Source organism: Hyla sarda, chromosome 1, assembly GCF_029499605.1.
Source record: "Hyla sarda isolate aHylSar1 chromosome 1, aHylSar1.hap1, whole genome shotgun sequence".
Lineage (NCBI taxonomy): Eukaryota > Metazoa > Chordata > Amphibia > Anura > Hylidae > Hyla > Hyla sarda.
The window spans coordinates 579,665,289-579,691,882 of record NC_079189.1 but is presented as its reverse complement, the minus strand read 5'-3'; the positions used below and the strand labels follow the sequence as shown (position 1 = coordinate 579,691,882).

Here is a 26,594-nt window from a genome sequence, read left to right as displayed (position 1 = left end):
CTCTTCTTCCTCCTCCACTCCCACCTCCCCCTCATCCTCCTCCTCCACTCCCAGCCTCTCAGCTAGCTGATGTCTGCACACAGCACATACAGAGCCAGGGGAAGAGGAGACAACACGCTCAACTCTTGCTTGTTGTTGCTGCTGCTACCGGTTGCTTCTTCTTCTGCATCTTGGGGGTCGTTGTGAACCTGAACTTGAACTGGACATTTCCTAGTGACTAAGAAGTTTGCAAGAGGGGGGGGACTTGGCCCACTTTGCTCCCCCCCTATTGTTTGTGCTGGAGCCTGGCACCAATCATTGGCAGGAGGGAGCTAAGAAGGAGGAGGAGCAGTCACAAACTCGCCCCTTGCAAGCAGTAAGTAGCCATGCCCACCTAAACCCTGCACAAGTTGGGGGGGAGGAGGGGAGGGGACTGAGTGCAGGCACTGCTGAGCAGAATTCAGCCCAAAACAGCACTATTTGGGTCTGGGATTGGGTACCCAGAATAGTGCTATTTTTCAGGCTTCCAGGCTTTTGTTGTTTTTTTTTTTTTTTTTTTTTTTTTCTTCCTACCCCACTTGGCAACAATTAACCCTTTCCTGATGCAGCAGGCCCTAGTGACTGCAAGCCCATGTTTCTAGGTGCCTGTATCCTTTTCCTAAAATGAATCACCAACAGCGAATGGCTGCCTTAGGGACGGACAAAGAACTGAGTGATTTACTGGATTTCAGTGCGGTAAGAACCCACGGTGGAAATTAAAACATCAGCTGTAAACACAAAACAACAACAACAACAACCAAAATACAAACATAACAAAAAAAAAAATTCTACAACTAGCTGAGCGGCAGGAACAAAAACAACATCAACAACCCATAATAAAACATAACAAACTCTGTGTTACCTGAGTTGTTGCCATTGGAAATCCATGGTAAATATGCAAAGCTTATTTTTTGTTACATTGTTGCCATTCTGTTTTGCTTTGGTTGCAGGCATTTTTTTTATTTTCTTTTTTATTCTTAATTATTGCTTGCAGGTGATGGCTTTGTTTTTTTGCTTTTTTTTTTATTTAATTCAATTTTTTTTTATTATTATCCATTTCATTTATTTATTTATTTATTTATATTTTATTGGCTTGTGGTGTTTGCAAGAAGTTGTGTCATTCTGGACGTTTTCCCATCCAGCTCTCTATCTTGCTGTCTTCTTTTTGGCACTTATATAGACGAAAACTCGCTTGTCTGTCTGTGTAGGGGACCAGAGTTGATCTCGTGTAATTACCAAGTGAAATGCTTATCCCCAGGTGTCTCCTTGGAAGGTTTTCATGTACTTTTTGTTTACTTGGGGGGGGGGGGGGCGGGGAGGAAAAAATTGTCTTTTGGATTCCAATAGTGTCCCACTTGTTTGGAACCACTGCGAGCAGCTGGGTGGCATTCTCTGCAGTGTGTCTATATCTATGTATGTGTGTACGGTACATGTATGTGTATGGTTTGGCGTCGTACGAGTGGTTCAGTTAAACTATTGCATGACTTAGACCATTGTGGGTTCGAATTAGCATCTTGGACCCCAGGCTTTATTTGCCTAGGCGAAAGAATTTCCTCCCTAAGAGATGGCTTTCAGAAGTTTGGACAAGATCTGTAGCCCCAGGCACATTACAGCCCCTCTTCTCCTCTTGCACTTTTCATTTGTTAGAATTTTTTTTTTTTTTTTGCATGTGTGACTCAGGGAAGGTGCGTATCCACCAGACACGTCGAATAAGAGAAACCAATTAGAATCTAAATAATAGAGAGAAAAAAAAAATCCCTTTTTCAGAATTGTGACTTGTTTCCTCTGCTGCGTGCATTACACGCTAGTTTTCTGCAGGTGCCAGTGGATATTTACATAGTGTCACTGTCACTGATGAGATAGTCACGCTTTAAAAAAGGTTTGACATTTCGATGATTCTTTGATTCTTTCTATTTTTCTAATCTATCGTCTGCCTACAATTTATTAAATTTTTTTTTTCCTTTTATTCAAATTAACAAAAAAAAATTATCTATTCAGTGGATACAGTAGTCGTAGTCAAGCAACAGTTAAAGAATTTGAAATTTGGGAAAATTTTTGAAAATTCCTTTTCAAATACTATTTGTATTTATTTATTTTTTGGATCGATGTCTGTGGAAAGGTGAAGTTCTGTTCAACTTCTTTTTGCTCTGTCTGTTTCAGATGTTTTCCCCTCCTGTCAGCAGTGGGAAAAATGGACCAACGTCTTTGGCAAGTGGACATTTTACCGGGCCAAGTATGTAAAACGTGTTTCGTTTATTTTTTATTTTTTCTCCTGTGCGTTTCGATGCTGTATGACAGTTTGATAGCTTTTTTTTTTGTCTGATGGGAACTGCTTTGTGATTGGTCATCATGCCAAGGTGTGACATTTCCTCTAAAAGATCAGGTTGATATGGCTGGATTAAAAAAAAATTGTTTTATATATACATTTTTAAATATCTACATCTTATAGGGTGTATTCGCATTAGTCATGTTAAACAGTCTATTGGATACTTTTTTTGGCTGTTTTTGCTTTTTCAATCATTTTGTTAATATTTTTTATTTGCATTTTAGTGGAAACTTTTATTTGGTGGATATTGACGATGAGTAGAAGAAGAGATCAGTGATCAGAGGTTGTTTCAGACATTTTGGCGCTGTCATGCACAGATTGGCATCCAGTGCCAGAGGTACCTAAATAGCTGGCTGTAATCTATATGACACACCAGGCTCTGGGCACAGGCTATGAACATATAACATTTCTTTGTTTCCAAAAATACATATTCCAACCCCTTTTTTTTTTTTTGTCAAAGGATTTTGGATGGAATACACAAAAGATCCAACTCCCCCCTTCACCCCCACCCCCTAGAAATCTAACAGCTGCAATGTTTTAAAGTGACTGGCACTCGCACATTGCCTGTAGATAGTCGTATAGACCCTTCATAATCCGAAATCATGGGATTGAATGTCATCAACTCTTTACTGCAAATGAACAGAGGAAATATTACTCGCTACATGAACTTTCATGCCCATTTCCACTTTGGAAACTTAATAGCAAATACCCTTGCAGGAACGTTGCATGTCGTGTTACAGAATGTCACCCCCCCCCCCCCCCCCCCCATAACACGCAGGGTGGTTGAATTATTACTTTGTATACATAGAATTTTTTTTAAATATTTTTTTTACCTGTAATTTGTAGTAAAGTTGATCATTTTTTCAGGACTGACCATTTGTTTCATTGTTGGTGTCTGTTAAATTTCACCTCTGCGTTACATTCAGTACTTTTAACAATGAATATAGTGGATGGAATTTGTCGGAATTGTCATCTAAGTTTGCACATTTTTTGATAGTTGAGATAAATAGATAAAGATAGATTTTAGATAGATAGATATTAGATAGATATGCGATAGATAGATAGATATGAGATAGATAGATAGATAGATAGATACTTATTCTTTGGTTAGATAGATAGATAGATAGATAGATAGATAGATATGAGATAGATAGATAGATAGATAGATAGATAGATAGATAGATGATACTTATTCTTTGGTTAGATAGATGATAGATAGATAGATAGATAGATAGATAGATAGATAGATACTTATTCTTTGGTTAGATAGATAGATAGATAGATAGATAGATAGATAGATAGATATGAAATGGTTGGATGGATAGATAGATAGATAGATATGAGATGGATAGATATGAGATAGATAGATATGAGATAGATAGATAGATAGATAGATATGAGATAGATAGACAGACAGACAGACAGATAGATAGATATGAGATAGATATGAGATGGATAGATAGATATGAGATAGATATATATGAGATGGATACATATGAGATAGATAGGAGATGGATAGATAGATAGATAGATATGAGATATATAGATATGAGATGGATAGATATGAGAAAGATAGATAGATATGGGATGGATAGATAGATAGATAGGTAGATATGAGATAGATAGATATATGAGATGGATAGATATGAGATAGATAGATAGATAGATAGATAGATATGGGATGGATAGATATGAGATAGATAGATAGATAGATATGGGATGGATAGATAGATAGATAGATATATATATGAGATGGATAGATAGATATGAGATGGATAGATATGAGATAGATAGATAGATAGATAGATAGATATGGGATGGATAGATAGATAGATATATATATGAGATGGATAGATATGAGAGGGATAGATAGAAATAAGATAGATAGATAATAGCTTGCTCTACAGTAAAGACTTTTTTGGCGGCAGGCTTTTGGCTTCTTCCTGGCCTATCGTCGAATGTAGATAATAGCAATGATCCGCTTTGGATGAAGGAACCGATACCGGATGAGAATATAAGAATTTCAGATTCTGTCCATAATAACCCTGCACCTTACACACCACCTGGATGTCAATTCTTATCTGGTATTATATGAGAGTATTGAAGACCCCCCCCCCCCCCCTATACCGTATGACGTGGATATCATGGACGTTGTAGGTCGCCATTACCTGTGTGTTAGCGGGTAGCTGAAAGTATCCATCCTCACCCCCTGCCTTATTATTGGACAGGTGCAGCGTAGACTATTGTACGACTTATTCAGCTGCAGAAGTGTGAAAGATTGGACAAGAGCAGATGTCAGTTTTATGTAATGCCTTCAAGCTGCTAAGTCTTTTGGGTATTTATTTATTTTTTTTTTCTGTGTGTTCTAGGAATAATTTTGCGTTCGGAAAAAAAAAACAGGGTGGAAAAAAAAATATTGCAACAAAAGCTCGTCGGTTGCAGATTTCGCAGTGCGCAGTCATATTTCACATTTACGCTTCCTGGCTTGTAGTCTGTTCACCGTTGCAGACGTTGGGTTTTTCTTGACAATTTTGCAAAATGTTCTCGCTCTTCCGGTGCAAGCAGGACCTGAAATGGGCTTTCCACCCACCCTCTCCTATCCTGGCTATCTACATAAGGGGTATAGTCTGCAGGAGAGCTTGGATGTAACTTGAGCCCCAGCCCTCACATTCCCATGGAACATTTTTTCACATGAAAGACTTTTTTCTTTTTTTCAGCCCAGTAAAGAAGCAGCAGTTTGTGTTTGATGTTTGCAGGTGTTCAGCACAATCCAGCCTTACCGAGGAATTATTTCACCTAAAAAAAAAAAAAATCTTCCCCTCCCGCCTGCAAAACACATATGTTGTTGATATAAACTCTTAAAGTCAGTTTCTACACCCTCTGGAACTACTGTCGTCGGCTTTTTTATTCCGTCTCAGAATCCTTCATTTTCTTTTTCTGTGTGTGAGTTTTTCTGGTTTATGTTCAGAGTGAAAATTAAATATACAAACAGGACACACCAAATAAACAAATACATAAATAAATAAATAAACAAATAAATAACAAATGATGAGAAAGCCCAGGTGAGCTGGCAGAAACGTTGCTTTTGGACACTTACCTGACTATGGAATAAACTGACACTTTTTTTGAGAAATTTGTGCTGCGGATTCATCAAAAGCTTCTATATACTGTATAGCCATTGGGCCTAGAGGTGGTGATTACATATATATATATATATATATATATATATATATATATATATATATATATATATGTTTGTATATTTTTGTAATGTTTTATGTGTCCATTGCAATGGCAATACTTTTTTACTAGTTGACAAAATCTTGTGATTTTGCTTTTAGGACACTTTTAAATAAGTTATAGGTGCCTTCACATACCACATAACAATAATAACTGTATATATATATATATATATATATATATATATATATATATATATATATATATGGTGTGTTTTATATATCTTTGTCAGTCTGTCTGTATATGTATCTATCTATCTATCCATCTATCTATCTCATATCTATCTATCTCCTATCTATCTATCCATCTATCTATGTCATATCTATCTATCTATTTCATATCTATCTATCTCATATCTATCTATCTATCTCATATCTATTTCACATTTATCTATCTATCTATCCATCTATCTCATATCTATCTATCCATCTCATATCTATCTCATATCTATCTATCTCATATCTATCTTATTTCTATCTATCTATCTCATATCTATCTATCTATCTCATATCTATCTATCTATCGATCTCATATCTGTCTCATGTCTATCTATCTATCGATCTCATATCTATCTATCTATCTATAACATATCTATCTATCTCATATCTATCTATCTATCTCATATCTATCTTATTTCTATCTATCTATCTCATATCTATCTATCTATCTCATATCTATCTATCTATCTCATATCTATCTATCTATCTATCTATCTATCTATCTATCGATCTCATATCTGTCTCATGTCTATCTATCTATCGATCTCATATCTATCTATCTATCTATCTCATATCTATCTCATATCTATCTATCTATCTATCTATCTATCTATCTCATATCTATCTATCTATCTATCTCATATCTATCTCATATCTATCTATCTATCTATCTCATATCTATCTATCTATCTCATATCTATCTATCTATCTCATATCTATCTCATATCTATCTATCTATCTATCTATCTCATATCTATCTATATCTATCTATCTCATATCTATCTATCTATCTATCTATCTATCTATCTCATATCTATCTATCTCATATCTATCTATCTTTTATCTATCTGTCTACTACAGGATTTGCCAACCAGGGGGCCTCCAGCTGTTGCAAAACCACAACTCACAGCCGTTGGCTGTCCGGGCATGCTGGGAGTTGTAGTTTTGCAACAGCTGGAGGCACCCTGGTTGGGAAACACTGGTCTTCTATCTTACATATACATGTAAAATATTAGCCCAATATGAAGATACAGCGATATATTTGCTCCACCATTGTTACTATGGCGTCCATACGGTACATGAAATAACTTCTGCACATCATGTTTTGTGGATGACCAGAATTTACGCCTCCCATAGTGCAGCGTGTTTTGCAGGTGCTATGGAAAAAGAATAAGGGATATAGAATATTCTCCTCCCTGCGCTTGGCAGGTGCTATGGAAAATGCATAACTTGGGCTTAAATAGGAAATTTAAGTAGGTGACATGTTAAGCGAAGGTTTTAAGGTGAAATCTATATAATTTCTACGTAAATCTAATTTGGTGCGCTGTTTCCATTTTATTGCTTGTGTTGCTGATTTAGCAGAGTGGAGTTTGTCCTATACATCTGGCTGCAGATGAAGCTGCTGTATTAGGCTACATTCACACCTCGTTTTTGCAATACGGTTGCCGTATCCGGTTTCATTGAAAAAAACGCATCGAACCGTAATGCAAACCGTATACATAGACATTTCATTGTAAACCGTGTGCCAACCGTAGGTTGTGTACGTTTTGCATCATTTACGGTTGTATACGGTTTTTAACTGTACACCAAACCGTAGTCTACTACGGTTTTGTGTCCCGGTCAAAAACCGTATCCAACCTGTATACGGTTATTTTAAAATGGAGTTCTGTGGTAACTGTATGGAACCGTATGTGCGTACGGTGACATCCGGTTTGCGCAATACTGTTTTTAATTTTTTTTGGGGGGGAAATTAAATAAAAAAGAAGAACTTTATTTAAAATGTTGACAAACATAAAACCATATCCGTTTTTTTTCTCAAGGAAAACGTATTAAAACGTATGCAAACGGACATCTGTTTTCAAACCGTATACAGTTTAAAAAGGTGATGAGGCATATACAGTTACATACGTTTCGGTTCGGTTTGGAGACATACGTTTTTTGTACAGAAACGGGATACGGGACGCGTATTGCAAAAACGAGATGTGAATGCAGCCTTACATTGGACTGTAGGTAAAGGCTATTCCAAAACCTCGGTTCAGCTCTGCTTCATCACTATGGATGTAGTAGAGAGGAGTTTTTTTTGTTTACTGTTTGGCTCCAACTATTCAGTATAGTGATATCTGACTAATGTACAAGGTGGAGGCTCGTGATGCTCCTCTGCCTGTGCAGCCATATTTACTTAATATAAGACAATGGAGTTTAATCTAGGGATCTGAAATAAAGCTTTGCCGCCTCTATTATCTTTTTTTTTTTTAAAGAAAATATGGATCCCTATTACATATGGAATATTAATACAGAAACATAAAATTCATTAAAGCTCTGGCAAAGCAAACTTTTAAAGGGGTACTCCGATGGAAAACTTTTTATTTTTTTTAATTTTTTTTTTAAATCAACTGGTGCCAGAAAGTTAAACAGATTTGTAAATTACTTCTATTAAAAAATCTTAATCCCTCCAGTACTTATTAGCTGCTGAATACTACAGAGGAAATTCTTTTCTTTTTGGAACACAGTGCTCTCTGCTTAATCACGAGCACAGTGCTCTCTGCTGACATCTCTGTCCATTTTAGGCACTGTCCAGAGCAGCAAATGTTTTCTATGGGAATTTTCTCCTACTCTGAACAGTTCTTAAAATGGACAGAGATGTCAGCAGAGAGCACTGCGGTCAAAAAGAATTTCCTCTGTAGTATTCAGCAGCTTTTCTTTTTGGAACACAGAGCTCTCTGTTGACATCACGAGCACAGTGCTCTCTGCTGACATCTCTGTCCATTTTAAGAACTGTCCAGAGTAGGAGAAAATCCCCATAGAAAACATTTGCTGCTCTGGACAGTTCCTAAAATGGACAGAGAAGTCAGCAGAGAGCACTGTGCTTGTGATGTCAGCAGAGAGCACTGTGTTCCAAAAAGAAAAGAATTTCCTCTGTAGTATTCAGCAGCTAATAAGTACTGGAAGGATTAAGATTTTTAAATAGAAGTAATTTACAAATCTGTTTAACTTTCTGGCACCAGTTGATTTAACAAAAAAAAAAAAAAAAGTTTTCGGACATCGGACCAGCAGTCCTAAGTAAGACAATATCATGACAATTGTCCCTACTCCTGATCAACTAATACCTGCTACAGCGAACCAGCTGGGCCCTGCTACGTCTGTACTTTGTATTACATGTATAGTTCCTGTTTTGTTTTGTTTTTTGATGTAGAGGTTTGTCTAAACTTTGATAGTTTAACAGAAGTCTTCAAAAGTTCTTTACTCTTGTGCCAACCACATAACACAAGCGGCATCGGAGGCCCAGTGCACAGAAATGACAAGGAATTATTCAACAAAGTCTCTCGAGAAATTACTTTATCTTAGGGCTCTTTTTGTCATGTCTAAAAAAAGGGTCAACTTTTATAGTCATTATTGAGTGTGTGGAACAAATCCAAAAACTGACCCAAAACTAGGACCACGTAAAAGAATAAGTGGGGGGGGGGGGGGTTTTGGGGGTTGTTTTGTATTTCCAATTTACCAGTGTCATTGGGATAACCCCTGTCGTACACTGATCAAAAGTGATCTTGCGTAACTCCTCACCCCACCTTGGCCGAAGGATGTTTAGATGACTCTCGACAAGCAGATGTGATAAAAGCTCAATAGGGAAGGAATGAATCACCGCCATCCATGGCTCCTTTTCATCTTCTTTTGATGACAGCTCAGATACATGCAACACAACAAGTACAGCTGGAAAAAACGGAGCCGTATAGAGGAAGGGGAAAAAAATGGAAAACATCAGTTCGGAGTGTCTCCAATGTGTCTGGTACGAAGGCAAAGATCCATATTGTCATAACAGGTGATGACGCCATAGACTACCGTTAAAAAAAGAAGAAAATCATATAACCAGCCTAAAGCAACGAACGTTCCTTCTATGCAAATGAGTTAGTTTTTTTCCCATGGTGCACTGCCTGAAAATAAGTCTCCCCAAGGAGAATCACAACCTCCTAAGCTATAAGTGTCTTTTAGAAAAAAGACTTTCGAGAGAAGGATATTTCGTTCGAAAGATTAAATAGGTCTATAGACATCTTCTTACTGGCCACAGAACGTCACATAACTTGTATATTATGTTTATAAAGTGGGAGGAGATTAGCAGACGTTATATGCCCCCTATATTGATAATCTCGGGGGGATACAATAGTTATGGACAGAAACATTTTTATAACTTTGGAAGAGTTTACTGGTGACCCAAGTGGTTAGCATTGTTGACTGGCAGTGTTGGAGTCCTGGGTCAAAATTCCATGAAGGACAACATCTGCTAGGAGTTTGTTTGTTCTCCCTGTACATGTGTGGGTTTCCCCGAGCACTTCGGTTTCTTTCCACACTCTAAAAACATACTAATAGATGAAATAGGAATTGAGATTGTGTGAGCCCCAATATGGATTGGTTTAAAGGGTTACTCCGGCACTAAGACATCTCATCCCCTATCCAAAGGATAGGGGATAAGATGCCTGATCGCGGGGGTCCCACGGCTGGGGACCCCCGGGATCTTGCACGCAGCACCCCGTTAAAATAAGTCCCCGGAGCACATTCGCTCCGGGTCTGATCACTGGCGATCACGGAAGCTGGAGAATTGTGACGTCACGGCTCCACCCCCGTGTGACGTCACGCTCTGCCCCCTCAATGCAAGTCTATGGGAAGGGGCGTGACAGCTGTCACGGAGCATTGTGACATCACGGCTCCGCCCCCGTGTGACGTCACACTCCGTCCCCTAAATGCAAGCCTATGGGAGGGGGCGTGAAAGCTGTCAGGCCCCCTCCCATAGGCTTGCATTGAGGGGGCGGAGCGTGATGTCACACGGGGGTGGAGCCGTGATGTCACAATGCTGCGACCCCCGTGATCGCCAGTAATCATACCAGGAGCGAACATGCTCCAGGGACTGATTTTAATGGGGTGCTGCATGCAAGATAATGGGGGTCCCCAGCAGCGGGACCCCCACGATCAGGCATCTTATCCCCTATCCTTTGGATATGGGATAAGATGTCTAAGCGCTGGAGTACCCCTTTAAGGAATGATATATTGGCACAATATGAAATAATAAACAAAATATTGTTATGTAACTAATTATTATTATCAGTTTACTTCCTTCTGAAGGAAAGCTAATTTGCATATATTTTTCCCATGGAGCACTGCCTGAAAATAAGTCTCCATATACCCACTGGGCCTCTTCAATGAGAAATGGTTTTATCGGTGGATCAGACACCATCAATGTATGACTGGTCGGGATAAGTGCTGCATGGAGGGGGCAGGTGTACTGAGGCGTTCCGGGCTTGTTTTCGATGGAATCAGCTCAACGGCTGCCCTGATGTGACCTGCTCCCTTCGGGTCTTGCCATGAGGCTGAAAGGTTCTAGAGCCGATGTGCTTTTGTGCCTTGGAGAGTGGTGACCCCGAAGTGCCGAAACTCACAGAGAGGATTTGGCTCACTGAGTGGAAGCACTGGCACCATATCGCTACACCTTGTAGCACTCACCTCTTGATTCTCGGCCTTCTGTCTAGGATCGGAGACATTTTTATAGATCCGGACGGATGTTCGGGCAGTAAACCTGCACACATTCACTTATTTATTTATTTTTGTCACTGTGTCACTTTTTGTCCCTTCTGGGTGTCCCTCCTAGAGGTCTAGGGGAGGTGTGTGTGGCCATTAGGTTCTGCACCTCCCTGCAAAAACTCTGGGTACTCCTGCATGGGCAGGGTACTGACCGTTTTACTGCTCTGTAGGCAGATACCTTGGCCAAGGGGGTTGCCGGGAGCATTTGTGATCCTTTAGTAGCTTCGGCAAAAAGGGACATCGAACCTGGAACCTTGCAGGTGCCTTTTGGTGAAGGGTGAGGTTTGTTGGGGAGCCTCTCTCCTGTAGGAGAAGGGCTTGCAATAGACCGCATCCTTTGCGCACATTTTTTTTAGTTTAACACGTTTTACACTTTTTCTTGCTTTTTGGGTGATTCAACAGCACGTTCTTCAGCTCTTAGAAAAAAAAATGTCTTGTTAGATAGTAAAATATTAAGATATTAAGTTGGGGATTTTGCTTATTTAAGTAATGTTAAACTTTTTTTTTTTTTTTCTTAAATCAACTGGTGCCAGAAAGTTAAACATTACTGTTAATAAAAAAAATTTAATTACTTCTATAAAAATTCTTAATCCTTCCAGTACTTATTAGCAGCTGTATACTACAGAGGAAATTCTTTATTTTTTGGGATTTCTTTTCTGCCTGACCACAGTGCTCTCTGCTGACACCTCTGTCCATGTCAGGAACTGTCCAGAGCAGAATATGTTTGCTATGGGGATTTTCTCCTGCTCTGGACAGTTCCTGACATGGACGGAGGTGTCAGCAGAGAGCACTGTGTACTGTGTTCGTGACAGAAAAGGAATCCAAAAAGAAAAGAATTTCCTCTTTAGTATACAGCCGCTAATAAATACTGGAAGGATTAAGATTTTTTAATAGAAGTAATTTGCCCCTTTAACTATTTACTATTTACTACTCTGTACCACTTTCTTTTCACTTGTTCCCTTTAATGTTGTTATTGTATGTTGTATATGTCTTTGGGCCATAGGCCCTACCACTAAGTGATCTTTGGCTGCATTCACACCTTGTTTTTTGCATACGGGTGCCGAATCCGGCAGGGGGAGGGGAAAACCGTCTGCTCCCGTACCCCAGCCAGATCAGCCCGTGACTCCATTTACTTTAATGAGCCGACCGGAGTAAAACGGTGACTCCGGACGGCTCAGTTTTGAACCGTATCCAGTTTTGGACCGGACCTAAAACCGTAGTATACTACGGTTTCAGGTCCGGTCAGGAAACCGCATATGGGTCAAAACTGAGCCGACCGGAGTCACCGTTTTACTCCGGTCGGCTCATTAAAGTAAATGGAGTCACGGGCTGATCCGGCTAGGGTATGGGAGCGGACGGTTTTCCCCTCCCCCAGACGGATCCGGCACCCGTATGTAAAAAACGAGGTGTGATTCCAGCTTTTGGCTGATGTGTTCTTTATTTGTTTTTGTTTTGTTTTTTCAAAGAAAAACTTGAATAAAATTATTGAAACAGAAACTGCAATCATTTGATCACAGACATAATGCTTTACGCTGATGGGCAATCTATATGGACACACCATGGCCTTTTAGGTTTATACCTATGGCAGAGCTGGAAGCCTTTGTCAGGCACCTAATTGCTATGGTAAGCCATCAGCACCCCATGATCTCAGGTTATGGGGCACCAATGTGGCAACAATTTTTAGCTTCTTTGATGCCACAGTCTAAAATCTGTTAGTAAACTTCCAATACAATGCACTAACTTTTTTATTGTTTGTTTATTTATTAATTATTCTTTATTGTTTAGTATTCTTATTCTTTATTATTTCTATTTACTTATTACCTATTTCTAGTTTTGATACATGTACTTGCTCATAGGATTGTCTAGGCGTTATGCTTGACCATGGGTTATGTTTGATGTCGCAACTCAACCCCGTTCACTTGAGTGTTACTAAGCTGCAATGCCAGATACAGCCTTGGGACAAGTATGGCACTGTTTTTTTTCTTTTTTCTCTTTTTTTGGGGGGGGGGGGGGGATAGATCCATGTGTTAAATCCTGTTCAACCTTTTTCTAGTCAACTCAAACAAAACATGATTATGACTTGAAGATACATATTTGCCCAAACTATTTTAATAATGTATTTGCAATAAATGCTGCTATTTTTAATTTTTGGGGGGTATTTATCGCTCTTGTAGTATTAAGGTTGCGTTCCCACACGGCGCATACGCAGCGTATTTCACGCTGCGCAAAATTTACGGCAACAGCAGGAAATACGCTGCGTATTCCTTGCTCACTATACACACAGGGCAGCCCTATGCATGTAGTGAGTTTTAGAGGCGGGGCCGTGTGCTGGCGTATCTGTGACGTGTGGCTCCGCCTCCAAAACTCACTTCACACATAGGGCTGCCGCAGGAAAGCTCTGTGTGTATAGTGAGCAAGGAATACGCAGCGTATTTCCCGCTGCTGCCGTAAATTTTGTGCAGCGTGAAATACGCTGCGTATACACCTTTTGGGTACGCACCCTAAAAGGATGTGTTAGGCCATGTTCACAAAAATTTTTGTAGAATGTCCGCCTGTGTTTTCTGTGGAAAATTGGGATTTCCACTGAATTCCCGTGTAAATTCTGCCATGTGCACAGTGCAGCAGAGTCCCATTAAAATCAATAGGACTCTGCTGCAGCAGAATTTCCGAGCTGAATATTCCTGCAGGATTTCGTTTGGAAATTCCGCCGTGTGAACATAGCCTCAGATGTGGTTTCCTTGCAACTTCTGGGCTCTCTTTGTGCCCACTATTCGGTTACATACACTGATGTAAGGCTAGATTCAGACTACGGAATCTCTGGGCAGAAAATTTCCGCCCGGAGATTCCAAGTGCGGCCGGCGCTGACTGAATCAGTCGGCGCTAGGACCGTGCGGACACGGCAGTCTCCAATAGACTGCAATGTGTTCCGCGCGGATTTCCGCCTGAAGAAAGAGCAACCCCTTTCTTCAGGCGGAAATTTCCAAGCGGATTTTCCGTTCACAAATTCCGCTTCACAAATTCCGAAGTGTGAATTTGTGAAACGGAAACCCATTCACTACACTATACATTTTAGCAAGCGGAATTTTTGCCTGCAATTTCAGAGAGGAATTGCAGGCGGAAATTCCGTAGTCTGAACTAGCCTAACAGGGCTATGTTCACACAGTGGAATGCCCCCTGAAACATTTCCAAGCAAACATTTTGCAGACATCTGGTGCCGGCAGAATATGCTCCATAGACGGCAATGCATTTCCGAGTGGATTCTGCAGACAAGTCAATTCTTTCTGTGGGGTCTGGAATCGGAATTTCCGTGGTAAATGTTTCTGTTGCGAAAAATCCACCGTGTGGGACTCTGCTGCAACAGAATTTTTCCACCACCAGATTCCGCTCGGAAATTGCGCTGTGTGAGCATATCCTTTAAAGACAGCTTCGCTAGCTCCAAAATAGTTGTTTTACGTACAGTATAATTTTATTGGTTACCTCTTAATCCCTCCGGAATATGAGACTCTTTTTAAAATTTGCGGTAAATTCATTGAAAATATATATATCTATCAGAATGTGATTTTTGCAGTTAAAGTGTCTATTCCTTTCCATCTTTATTTTAAAACATTTGCTGTCTAGTTTTTCCGGGGTAGATTGGGAAAATGCTGTGCTAAATGGCTAATCAAATTATGCCTGTGTAATGCAGTTTATCAGTCATAAAGTTTGCTTTGCACTTGCTGTTTAAATAGAGTTTCTCGCATGATTACATTGTAAATGCATTTTTAGAAATCTGCAATATGAATGTATTACGGCAGACACTTTACAGCGATACAGTTCTGGCTCTTCCCAGTACCTGGGGGACACGATTTAGTAAATCAGACCAGAACATTGGGTAATAGAAGGAATTTCTTTTTATTATCTTATTTTTTTTTAAACTATTTTTAATTATTTATTTTATGTTTTTTAACTGTTCTGGTCTATTGTAGAACTGTGTTGAGTACAGCAGGACTGGTAAATCTATTCTGCTGTGCAAATTTTGGAATCTTTTTTTTAAAGGGGTACTCCGGTGAAAAACTTATTTTTTACTTTTATTTTTTTTAAATCAACTGGTGCCAGAAAGTTAAACAGATTTGTAAATTACTTCTATTAAAAAATCTTAATCCTCCCAGTACTTATTAGCTGCTGAATACTACAGAGGAAATTCTTTTCTTTTTGGAACACAGAGCTCTCTGCTGACATCACGAGCACAGTGCTCTCTGCTGACTTCTCTGTCCATTTTAGGAACTGTCCAGAGCAGCAAATGTTTTCTATGGAAATTTTCTCCTAATCTGGACAGTTCTTAAAATGGACAGAGGTGTCAGCAGAGAGCACTGTGGTCATGATGTCAGCAGAGAGCTCTATATTCCAAAAAGGAAAGCTGCTGAATACTACAGAAGAAATAATTTTCTTTTTGGAACACAGAGCTCTCTGCTGACATCATGAGCACAGTGCTCTCAGCTGACATCTCTGTCCATTTTAAGAACTGTCCAGAGTAGGAGAAACTCCCCATAGCAAACATATGCTGCTCTGGACAGTTCCTAAAATGGACAGAGATGTCAGCAGAGAGCACTGTGCTCGTGATGTCAGCAGAGAGCTCTGTGCTCCAAAAAGAAAAAAATTCCTCTGTAGTATTCAGCAGCTAATAAGTACTGGAAAGATTAAGATTTTTTAATAGAAGTAATTTACAAATCTGTTTAACTTTCTTGCACCAGTTGATTAAAGTTTTCCACTGAAGTACCCCTTTAAGTGAATTTTGTCGAAGAATCTGACCCAGTCTCCAAATGGACTTTTCTAATAAACATTGTCATCTGCTACCAGTACAATGCTTGTTTTCTTCTTAGTCCGGGGCGGTAAAGAAGAAGAGTTACTTGTTCCACTCTCTGGCGCTTACTTTCACACCCGGGGTGGGTGTCAGTTGCGATCATCTGAACTTTTTTCCGATCATCCGGCTTTGTTTTATGTCCAATAGCTGCAAGCCATGATTGATACTCGTGCCCACCCCCTCTCATTTTGGAAGGTATGATTCTGCCACATGCAGAGGGCAGACGTGAGCACCGCGAACAGAACAGGTGATCTTTTCTGCTCCCCGGACAACCCCTTTTAAAGGGGTACTCCGCCTCTAGACATCTTATCCCTTATACAAAGGATAGGGGATAAGACGTCCGATCGCGGTTGTCCCGCCGCTTCGGACCCCTGTGATCTTGGCTGCGGCACCCCAGACATCCGGTGCACGGAGCGAACTTCGCTCTGTGCCAGATGACTGGCAATATGGGGCGGAGGCTTGTGATGTCACAGTCACACCCCGCTTGTGATGTCATGGCCACGCCCCTTAGTGCAAGTCTATGGGAGGGGGCGTGACAGCCGTCACGCCCCCTCCCATAGACTTGCATTAAGGGGCGTGGCAGTAATGTCACAAGCGGGTCGGGGCATGAGCGTGACATCACGAGCTTCCGGCGCTGCGCCCCACGCTCTAAACAAACACCGGGTGCAGCAGGGAGATCACGGGGGTCCCTTAAGTGGTTGTCGTATTGAGGTGTAGGAATGACATGGAGGATGGACTCATATTTGGTAAGGGTGGCTTCCATTATGATGGACTTGAATTGCACAAGTGGCCATTGATTTGAATGGTCAACAGTTAAATATTACATTTCCCCTACTCCATTGGCGACAAATAAGCCTTGTTGTTATAATGCAAATGGGGCTCAATGAAAGTGGAAGGTTTGCAACAGCTAGAGGCGCCCATGTTAGGAAACACTGCTGTAAACCATGCCCTTTTTCGGCATAAAAAGACCTGAAATCAATTTGTAATATGGCCTACGTTTTCCATGAATTCTCTTGCTGAGGATCAGGTGTTTGATCATCCCAGCTGGTCATCTCTTCAGGCTGCTAGTGCTGAAGATCACCCAGGTAAACTCATTAACTCATAAGTGGGTTGGTGTCAGTTCACAATACATGCAGTTTTGATACGTCTGTTTACTCAAAGTGTGTTTTTTTTTTTAGATACCGTAAATATTGTCATAAAGCTAAAGTGATTTCAACAATAATCCCAGTTGAGGTGTTTTATAAAGATTTGATGTCTTAAGGTAGTGTTCACATATTTCATTTTTACTGCGTTTGTCACAAAAAATTTTCTGCAGTTTAGCTGTTTTCACAGAGATTTTCCAAAATTGTGGTTAAATTATACATTTTTACCGTATCTTGCACAATTGCCATATCTCCATTTTTGCCTTCAGGTGTGAAAAATCACAGTAAAAACAAAAAAAGAGCAGCAAGAAACACCTTGTGTGAACACAGCCTCAGGGGAGGTGTAAAACTACTATATATCCCTTTTCCTTTTCTGATCCTATAGAGATGGCAGCAGTATATAGATCTGGAAGGGGAGGGGTCTGGAAGCTTGTAGAAGGGGATGTTGTAGATGATGATGTGACCCTATAGTTCACAGGAAGTTATAACCTAGGTCTGAAATCCCGTCACATTAAGCACTAGGATTTTATGTCGGTCAGACTGGTGATCACATGACCAAGTTACAGTAATGTAATGCACACATTCAGCTGTGCTAAAATAAAACAAATTATGTTGTATGACTAGTGATGGTGACTGTGCATGATATTTTTTTTCCACTATTTGTGTGGCCCGGATTTGATCAGTTAGATAGGAAATGTATAGAATAAGTGGCCCCTGCACACACCTGGAACATACAGGAGCAGTCATGGTCGTGCAATTCCCTTCTTCACATTCCTTTCAGATATGTGGGAAAATATTATTCCTTGTACCATACAAGTCCCAATGTGAATGAAAGCATATTCCTAGAATGTGATGATCCTTATACCCAGGTGTGCCTCCCCTGAGCTGATATGTGTAGACTCTAATACAGAACACTCATAGGGAGTCATGATCAGTAAGTAATAGAGGTTTATGTAGTGACATAGCGGCTAGTGTACTATGTATCCAGAGGCGTGACATGAAGCTTATGGGCCCCAATGCTAAATCTGCAACAATGTCCCATTTATAATAGTGTCTCCCTATGGTGCAGTAGTGTATTGGGGCTTCCTCAGGAACCAGGGCACCAGTGTGATTGCTGTCTCTGAATCATCTATCTAATCTATCTATCTATCTATCTATCTATCTATCTATCTATATATCTATCTCATATCTATCTATCTCATATCTATCTATCTATCTATATATCTATCTCATATCTATCTATCGCATATCTATCTATCTATTGTCTATTTATCTTTTGTCTATTTATTTCACATCCATTTATCTGTCTATCTATCTATCTATCTATCATATATTTATCTTATACTTATTTCATATCTATCTATCTATCATCTATCTATCTATCTCATATCTATCTATCTCATATATATATCTCCTAGCTATCTATCTATCTCATATCTATCTCATATCTATTTATCTATCTATCATATATTTATCTTAAACCTATTTATTTCATATCTGTCTATCTATCTCATATCTATCTATCTATCTATCTATCTCATATCTATCTATATATCTATCTTTCTTTCTATCTATCTATCTCATATCTATCTCATATCTATCTATCTCATATCTATCTATCTATCTATCTATCTCATATCTATCTCATATCTATGTATCTCATATCTATCTATCTATCTAACTATCTATCTATCTCATATCTATATCTATCTATGTATCTATCTTTCTTTCTATCTATCTATCTCATATCTATCTATCTATCTCATATCTATCTCATATCTATCTATCTATCTATCTATCTATCTCATATCTATATCTATCTATATATCTATCTATGTATCTATCTTTCTTTCTTTCTATCTATCTATCTCATATCTATCTATCTCATATCTATCTATCTCATATCTATCTATCTCATATCTATCTATCTCATATCTATCTATCTCATATCTATCTCATATCTGCCTATCTCATATCTATCTCATATCTATCTATCTATCTATCTATCTATCTATCTATATATCTATTTATCTCATATCTATCTATCTATCTATCTCATATCTATCTTTCTCATATCTATCTATATATCTATCTATCTATTTATCTATCACATATCTACAGTATCTATTTTATATACAGTATATATATATATATATATATATATATATATATATATATATATATATTCTCTTTTTACTAGACAACAGCACAGTTGATGTCAGATTCATTCCGGTATTAGAATAAATCTTGTACTTTTTATGTTTGCATATATTTTTTTAAACCTTGTCAGTGATTTAAATGTTTTCTTAAGGGGCTCTGGCTGTGATGTGTTGCATTTTGTTTGCTGCAACAAAGAATGTCTATCCTCCCTTAAGTTATATGTTATGTCAGCTGCAGAAATTGGAATGCTAACAAACACCTTCTGGGTTTTTTTTATGGCGTCTCCTTTTGTATCCATACATACAGCCGCAATAGAGCAAGTGACTGACAACAGGAGAACTAGCACTCGGGGCTATAATCAGCGTGTAATATAAGACAACAGCAATACAATCACAAAAAACTGATTCAATTATTATACATTTTTCATGTTTCTGCATTATGTTTTATCACCCTCGGCAGATGACACGATAAAGTGTGGTGATGTCACGTAATGTGTCGCATTTGTCATACAAATGAAGGGTGCTGCTACATTTTGTCACAAATCTGTGGCCGCATCATTGTAACATTACACAAATAATAAAATACTGAGGTACATGGATTCGGATTTCCTGGAATGGGGTCCAATCCTGTCCTGAAAAGAGCCATAATCTGCTGTAGGTGCTGTTGGCATCATGTGTTAGATGAGAAGATTCTTGAGATACATGCTACATCTATATGTAAGATAACATTAGCTTGACAGAGGCCAATAGAGTATTTATGAATCCGTGATTTTTGTTCCTATGATGGAACTGAATACTGGAAATCAGCCAGATAATTTACAAAGTAAATGAAACATATATTGGTAAATAAAGTTTCTAAAATCTTTCATGCTTTCCTTGCAATGTAAACTGTCTACTCTGCTGTCTTTATTAGCCTAACATCCTGTCGGGTTACATCTTGAAATTAACTTCTTGTTCCTGTGTACACTCTAGCCAGGAATTCAGCAAACTCTATATGGGAGGGAGATAATTGGCTGAATTCCTGGCTAGAGTGTACAGCAGGAACAGTAAGTATGATACAGAATGTACACCAGATAGGTAGTTGAGCTACTGAAGGCAAATAAGCAGATTGTTTGCTTTATAAGCAAGAGGAGAGCATTAAAAAACAACACAAGGTAGTAAAATAATTTTATTTATCAATATATGTAAATTTTGTAGACCAGTGTTTCCCAACCAGTGTGTTTCCAGATGTTGTAAAACTACAATTCCCAGCATGGCTGGGAGACAAATAGTTGAAAATGTGTTTCCTCGGCAGGCAACCCTCTTTCAGGCTAGGTAGAAAATATTTTTGGTTACCAAAATTATGATTGTTGCCTATTAGAGAGAGAGAGGGCTATGACGTGGGGATCTCATCCCCAAACTGGTTATCATGCTTGTCCAAAGACCAGAGATTATGGACCTTGTATGACCTCATCTGATCTTCCTCCGATTTTTTTTAAGGACCTTGGGCCAATTTCAGCATCCACTTTTGGTGAGGGTGTGATGAGGGCAGATGGAATTACCCTAGGGGCAAATGGCATTAACCCCTTGTGTTCAAGACGCCAGGGCGTGGTTTAACCTCTACACCACCAGATCCTGGGCTAGACACGGAGGCAAATAATGACTCTGACGCCAAGCAGTCTTAACTGCTTAGCTATGCCCATGGAGGTGACCAGTGACTTCAGAGACCTTAGGGCTCGCTGGAACTTGTAGTGGTCTTGGATAATTTGATGCAGGGCCACGCTGACTTGACAAAGATTAATCTTGACTGGCTTGATTGGAACTGATTAGACAGACTTCACCCCGTTTGTAGCTTACCAGGTTTTGACGTTCACTTTTGGGATCGTGGACTTGTGGCTGCCTTGTAGGCTTTGGGACTCCTTAGGACACCAGACACTCTCTCAGGACTTGAACTCACTCACTGCTAAGACTCAAAGAGGAAAGAGACAGAACTAGCTCCACCCAGGGTTTATATGGGGGAGACTCTGCAGGGGTCCCATAGGTCCCACTGTAGGTCACATGGTCACTGGTACCTTCCTTGGTTACAATGTATAGCAACATTACTTAAAGGTACATAACACTATATTCCCTTTACATTAATTATCATAGACATTTAACCCTATTCATGGAACATGGGTACAGGGGGGGCTCAGGGGTCACTGAATGGAGTCTGCCTGACAGGGCAGCAAGGGTACAGGGTTGAAACTCCTGTACTGGGCCACCACACACTGTTTGGTAATGTTTTAGTGCATGTGAGGCTAAATAAATGGTTACACTACATATTAAAGAGGTACTCCGCCCCTAGAATCTTTTCCCCTATCCAAAGGACCCCCACGATCTCCCGGCTTTGTTTAGAGTGTCGGATGCAGCACGGGAGGCTCGTGATGTCCCGGCCACGCCCCCTCAATGCAAGTCTATGGGAGGGGGTTGATGGCCATCACACCCCCTCCCATAGACCTTCATTGAGGGGGCATAGCTGTGATGTCACAAGCGGGGCATGGCTGTGACTTCACGAAAGGGGCATGACCGTGATGTCACAAGCCTCCGCCCCGCATCGCCAGTCATCCAGCACTGAGAAAAGTTTGCCACGTGCACCAGATGTCTGTGGTGCTGCAGCCAAGATCGCGGGGGTCCCCAGCAGCGGGACCCCACAATCAGACATCTTATCCCCTATCCTTTGGATAAGGGATAAGATGTATACGGGTGGAGTACCCCTTTAACCCCTTAAGGACTCAGCCCATTTTGGCCTTAAGGACTCAGACAATTTAATTTTTACGTTTTCATTTTTTCCTCCTCGCCTTCTAAAAATCATAACTCTTTTATATTTTCATCCACAGACTAGTATGAGGGCTTATTTTTTGCGTGACCAGTTGTCCTTTGTAATGACATCACTCATTATATCATAAAATGTATGGCGCAACCAAAAAACACTATTTTTGTGGGGAAATTAAAATGAAAAACGCAATTTTGCTAATTTTGGAAGGTTTTGTTTTCACGCCGTACAATTTCTGGTAAAAATGACATGTGTTCTTTATTCTGAGGGTCAATACGATTAAAATGATACCCATTATTATATACTTTTATATTATTGTTGCGCTTAAAAAAAATCACAAACTTTTTAACCAAATTAGTACGTTTATAATCCCTTTATTTTGATGACCTATAACTTTTTTATTTTTCAGTATAAGCGGCGGTATGGGGGCTCATTTTATGCGCCATGATCTGTACTTTTTTTTGATACCACATTTGTATATAAAAAACTTTTAATACATTTTTTATAATTTTTTTTTTAATAAAATGTATTAAAAAAGTAGGAATTTTGGACTTTTTAAAATTTTTTTCGTTCACGCCGTTCACCGTACGGGATCATTAACATTTTATTTTAATAGTTCGGACATTTACGCACGCGGCGATACCAAATATGTCTATAAAAAATGTTTTTTACGCTTTTTGGGGGTAAAATAGGAAAAAACGGACGTTTTACTTTTTTATTGGGGGAGGGGATTTTTCACTTTTTTTTTACTTTTACTTTTACATTTTTTTACATTTTTTTTTACACTTGAATAGTCCCCATAGGGGACTATTCATAGCAATACCATGATTGCTAATACTGATCTGTTCTATGTATAGGACATAGAACAGATCAGTATTATCGGTCATCTTCTGCTCTGGTCTGCTCGATCACAGACCAGAGCAGGAGACGCCGGGAGCCGCACGGAGGAAGGTGAGGGGACCTCCGTGCGGCGTTATGAATGATCGGATCCCCGCAGCAGCGCTGCGGGCGATCCGATCGTTCATTTTAATCGCGAACTCCCGCAGATGCCGGGATCTGTATTGATCCCGGCACCTGAGGGGTTAATGGCGGACGCCCGCGAGATCGCGGGCGTCGGCCATTGCCGGCGGGTCCCTGGCTGCGATTAGCAGCCGGGATCAGCCGCGCATGACACGGGCATCGCTCCGATGCCCGCGGTTATGCTTAGGACGTAAATGTACGTCCTGGTGCGTTAAGTACCACCTCACCAGGACGTACATTTACGTCCTGCGTCCTTAAGGGGTTAAAGAGTGGGACTAGGACCAACATTACATGAGATCTGTTGGTCTATGGGCCCAGTTCAGTTTGATGCATATAGACACTAGCTGTAGGATTATGGGGAAGATTTATCAAAACCTGTGCAGAAGAAAAGTAACTATGCACTACAACAAACATGTCAGGAGAAGTCACTGATCCTTTTTGATTCACCTGTGATCCCTCCCCTCCCCCAGACGTGGGACAGTGTAGTCAGGTTGTCAGACATCTCTCCCACTCATTTCCCACCTGTTTAAGGCATCAGGCCCAGTGAATGGTCGGCCAGTAGTTTTGGCAAGGGCTCTCCTGGACGGTTTTATTTATGATGTGTAACTATAATAATCCCGGTGACTAAGAATTTCCCATGCTCCCCTGCACATGAATCCCCCCCCCCCCCAACAACAGATGTTTTATCAGCATGAATGCATACTGTACATCTATAGTGAATACAAACACAATCTTTCTCTACAAGGGGACAATTTAGTTTGAAAATGCGTCTCTTGAAAAACCAGATCCCTCCTAGAGAGTCTCGGTCTCGCTGGCAGTCCATTAATTTGTTCAAATTAAATATTATCTTTGAATATTTAAAGGTTAAATGTACACTGATAATGGATTTAGACAGCCATTAAGCCGTAATTGCTCCTTAATGCTGTTAATAACAGACGTTTTCATGTAACTCACTAAAAAATTGACAGAAAGCACATTGGATTTCCTCTATTTTTTCCTCATTAAGCCGGCTATTTGTTTAAGTTAAATTGTTCCCTGCAAAGTGAACGCAACGCTGCGTGTGAGAGAGAGCGAGAGAGGCGGTTCATCCACAATGCACGGGCTCTACTGTGGACACAGATCATTAAGGGGAATGTATCACCTTTACTGAATATATTGAGCTAGATACTAAAACATGATCTTTTTTCTAATCTTTATCTATTTTCTGATTGTAATTTATTTTTTATTTTTTATATCATTATTATTATTGGGGCAGCCTGAGATGGTTATAACTGCATATATATATATATAATATATATATATATATATATATATATATATATATGCTTTACAGCAGGAAGCATGGGCAGGCATTAATGGACAAAAGCTGTCCAATTCAGATAACCCATTCTGGGCATGCTCGGTCATTCTACAGGGAGGGGGAGGCTGAGCTGTGGATATCATCTATTACGTGCACCTCTGTTATCTATGTGCTGGTGTCACTATTTACTGTACTCTTGTCTGTTGATAAGAAGAGCACACCTGGGAAATGATCTGTACAGAACTGGAAGTCTCAGCTTAGTTTTAGGCCTAGCGGCCAGAATGGAAACTGCAAGATTTTACAATTAGTTTAAAATATAGATAATAAAATGGAAAATGAGATGAAATGTCACCAAAATGTATTTTAAAATGTGGTTAACTTTCTTGAAATAATAGGTAATTTTCTGATGACGCAATCTGGGAAAAATTAAGTATTAGAGTATACACCCCCCCCCCCCCCCCCCACACACACACACACACACACACACACACACACACACAAACACCTCAAGAGTTAATGTTTTATTCCCCACATGCCTGGAAGAATCCAAAAAGTTGGAGACTTTCTATTTGGTGTGCCAGATATATAAGCGACTAACATGTTGGGTAGAAAAAAGTAAAATATCTCAGTGTTTCTAGAAGTGTAATCTAAAAATGGTCCAAGAATGGTGCAGCAGAATCTCAATTAAAAGCAATGGAAGGCCGTAACACCATATTTTCTGGAGCGGAATCAGTCCTTATACTGTTCTCTCTGCAGTAGCCTAGAAATGCTTATCCCTACTCCTTAGCCCTACTATGCACAATAATATACCTACCATACTACTGAACCCTATGGACTATAACTACTGTAATACTGCCTCCTGAGTTCAAGAATATAGAGGGGAATTCATCAAGCTATTTGGAACTTTTTTTTTTTTTGCCTAACATTGTCACACAAAAAGTCTCAGTCACTTCCCCTGCGACTTTTGTGAGACTTTTGCTTTTGATCAGATTTGAAAGTGAACCACCATTTGCAGTGCTTTAGACTAGTTTTATGCAGTGGGCACTGATTCATTATGTGTGACTTTTCTCAGAAAGTCACAAAAAAGTTACAAACCTGCACTGATTTACTTGCCCTGTAAAGCAGTCTAAACGGCTACCATGGATGTAGGAGCCGGTAAATTCATCAAGTGGAATGTGACTTTTGATGAATTTGGCGCAGGAAGGTAACATCAATCGCGACTTTTCTGCTCTAAAATAGTACACGTACTAGACAACAATTAATGAATTCCACTCAAAATTACTATAATACTGCCCTCTATTTCCAAGAATATAACTATAATACTGTTCCTATATACAAGAATATAACTACTATAATACTGCTCCTATATACAAGAATATATCTACTATAATACTGCTCTTTGTACAAGAATATAACTACTATAATACTGCCTCCTATATACAAGAATATAACTACTATAATACTGCTCCTATATACAAGAATATAACTACTATAATACTGCCTCCCATATACAAGAATATAACTACTATAATACTGCTCCTATATACAAGAATATAACTACTATTATACTGCTCTTATATACAAAAATGTAACTACTATAATACTGCTCCTATGTACAAGAATGTATCTACTATAATACTGCTCCTATATACAAGAATATAACTACTATAATACTTCTCCTATATATAAGAATATAGCTACTATAATACTGCTCTTATATACAAGAATATAACTACTATAATACTGCCTCCTATATACAAGAATATAACTGCATTAATACTGCCTCCTATATACAAGAATATAACTACCATAATACTGCCTCCTATATACAAAAATATTACTACTATAATGCTGATTCTTCCTATATACAAGAATATAACTACTATAATACTGCCTCCTATGTACAATAATATAACTACTATAATACTGCTCCTATATACAAGAATATAACTACTATAATACTGCTCCTATG

The 26,594-nt window shown here is 39.3% G+C and overlaps 1 protein-coding gene across 1 annotated transcript in view; it reads left to right on the top strand.

Annotated features, from left to right (window-relative positions):
• Positions 1 to 517: 517 nt before the first annotated feature.
• TCF4 (transcription factor 4) overlaps positions 518 to 26,594 on the top strand; it is a gene marked incomplete in the record, with an annotated part of 501,923 nt that continues 475,846 nt past the window's right edge. The window contains 2 exon segments of the mRNA XM_056544897.1: positions 518 to 714; positions 2,179 to 2,251. Coding sequence (XP_056400872.1) covers positions 643 to 714; positions 2,179 to 2,251 — 145 coding nt within the window.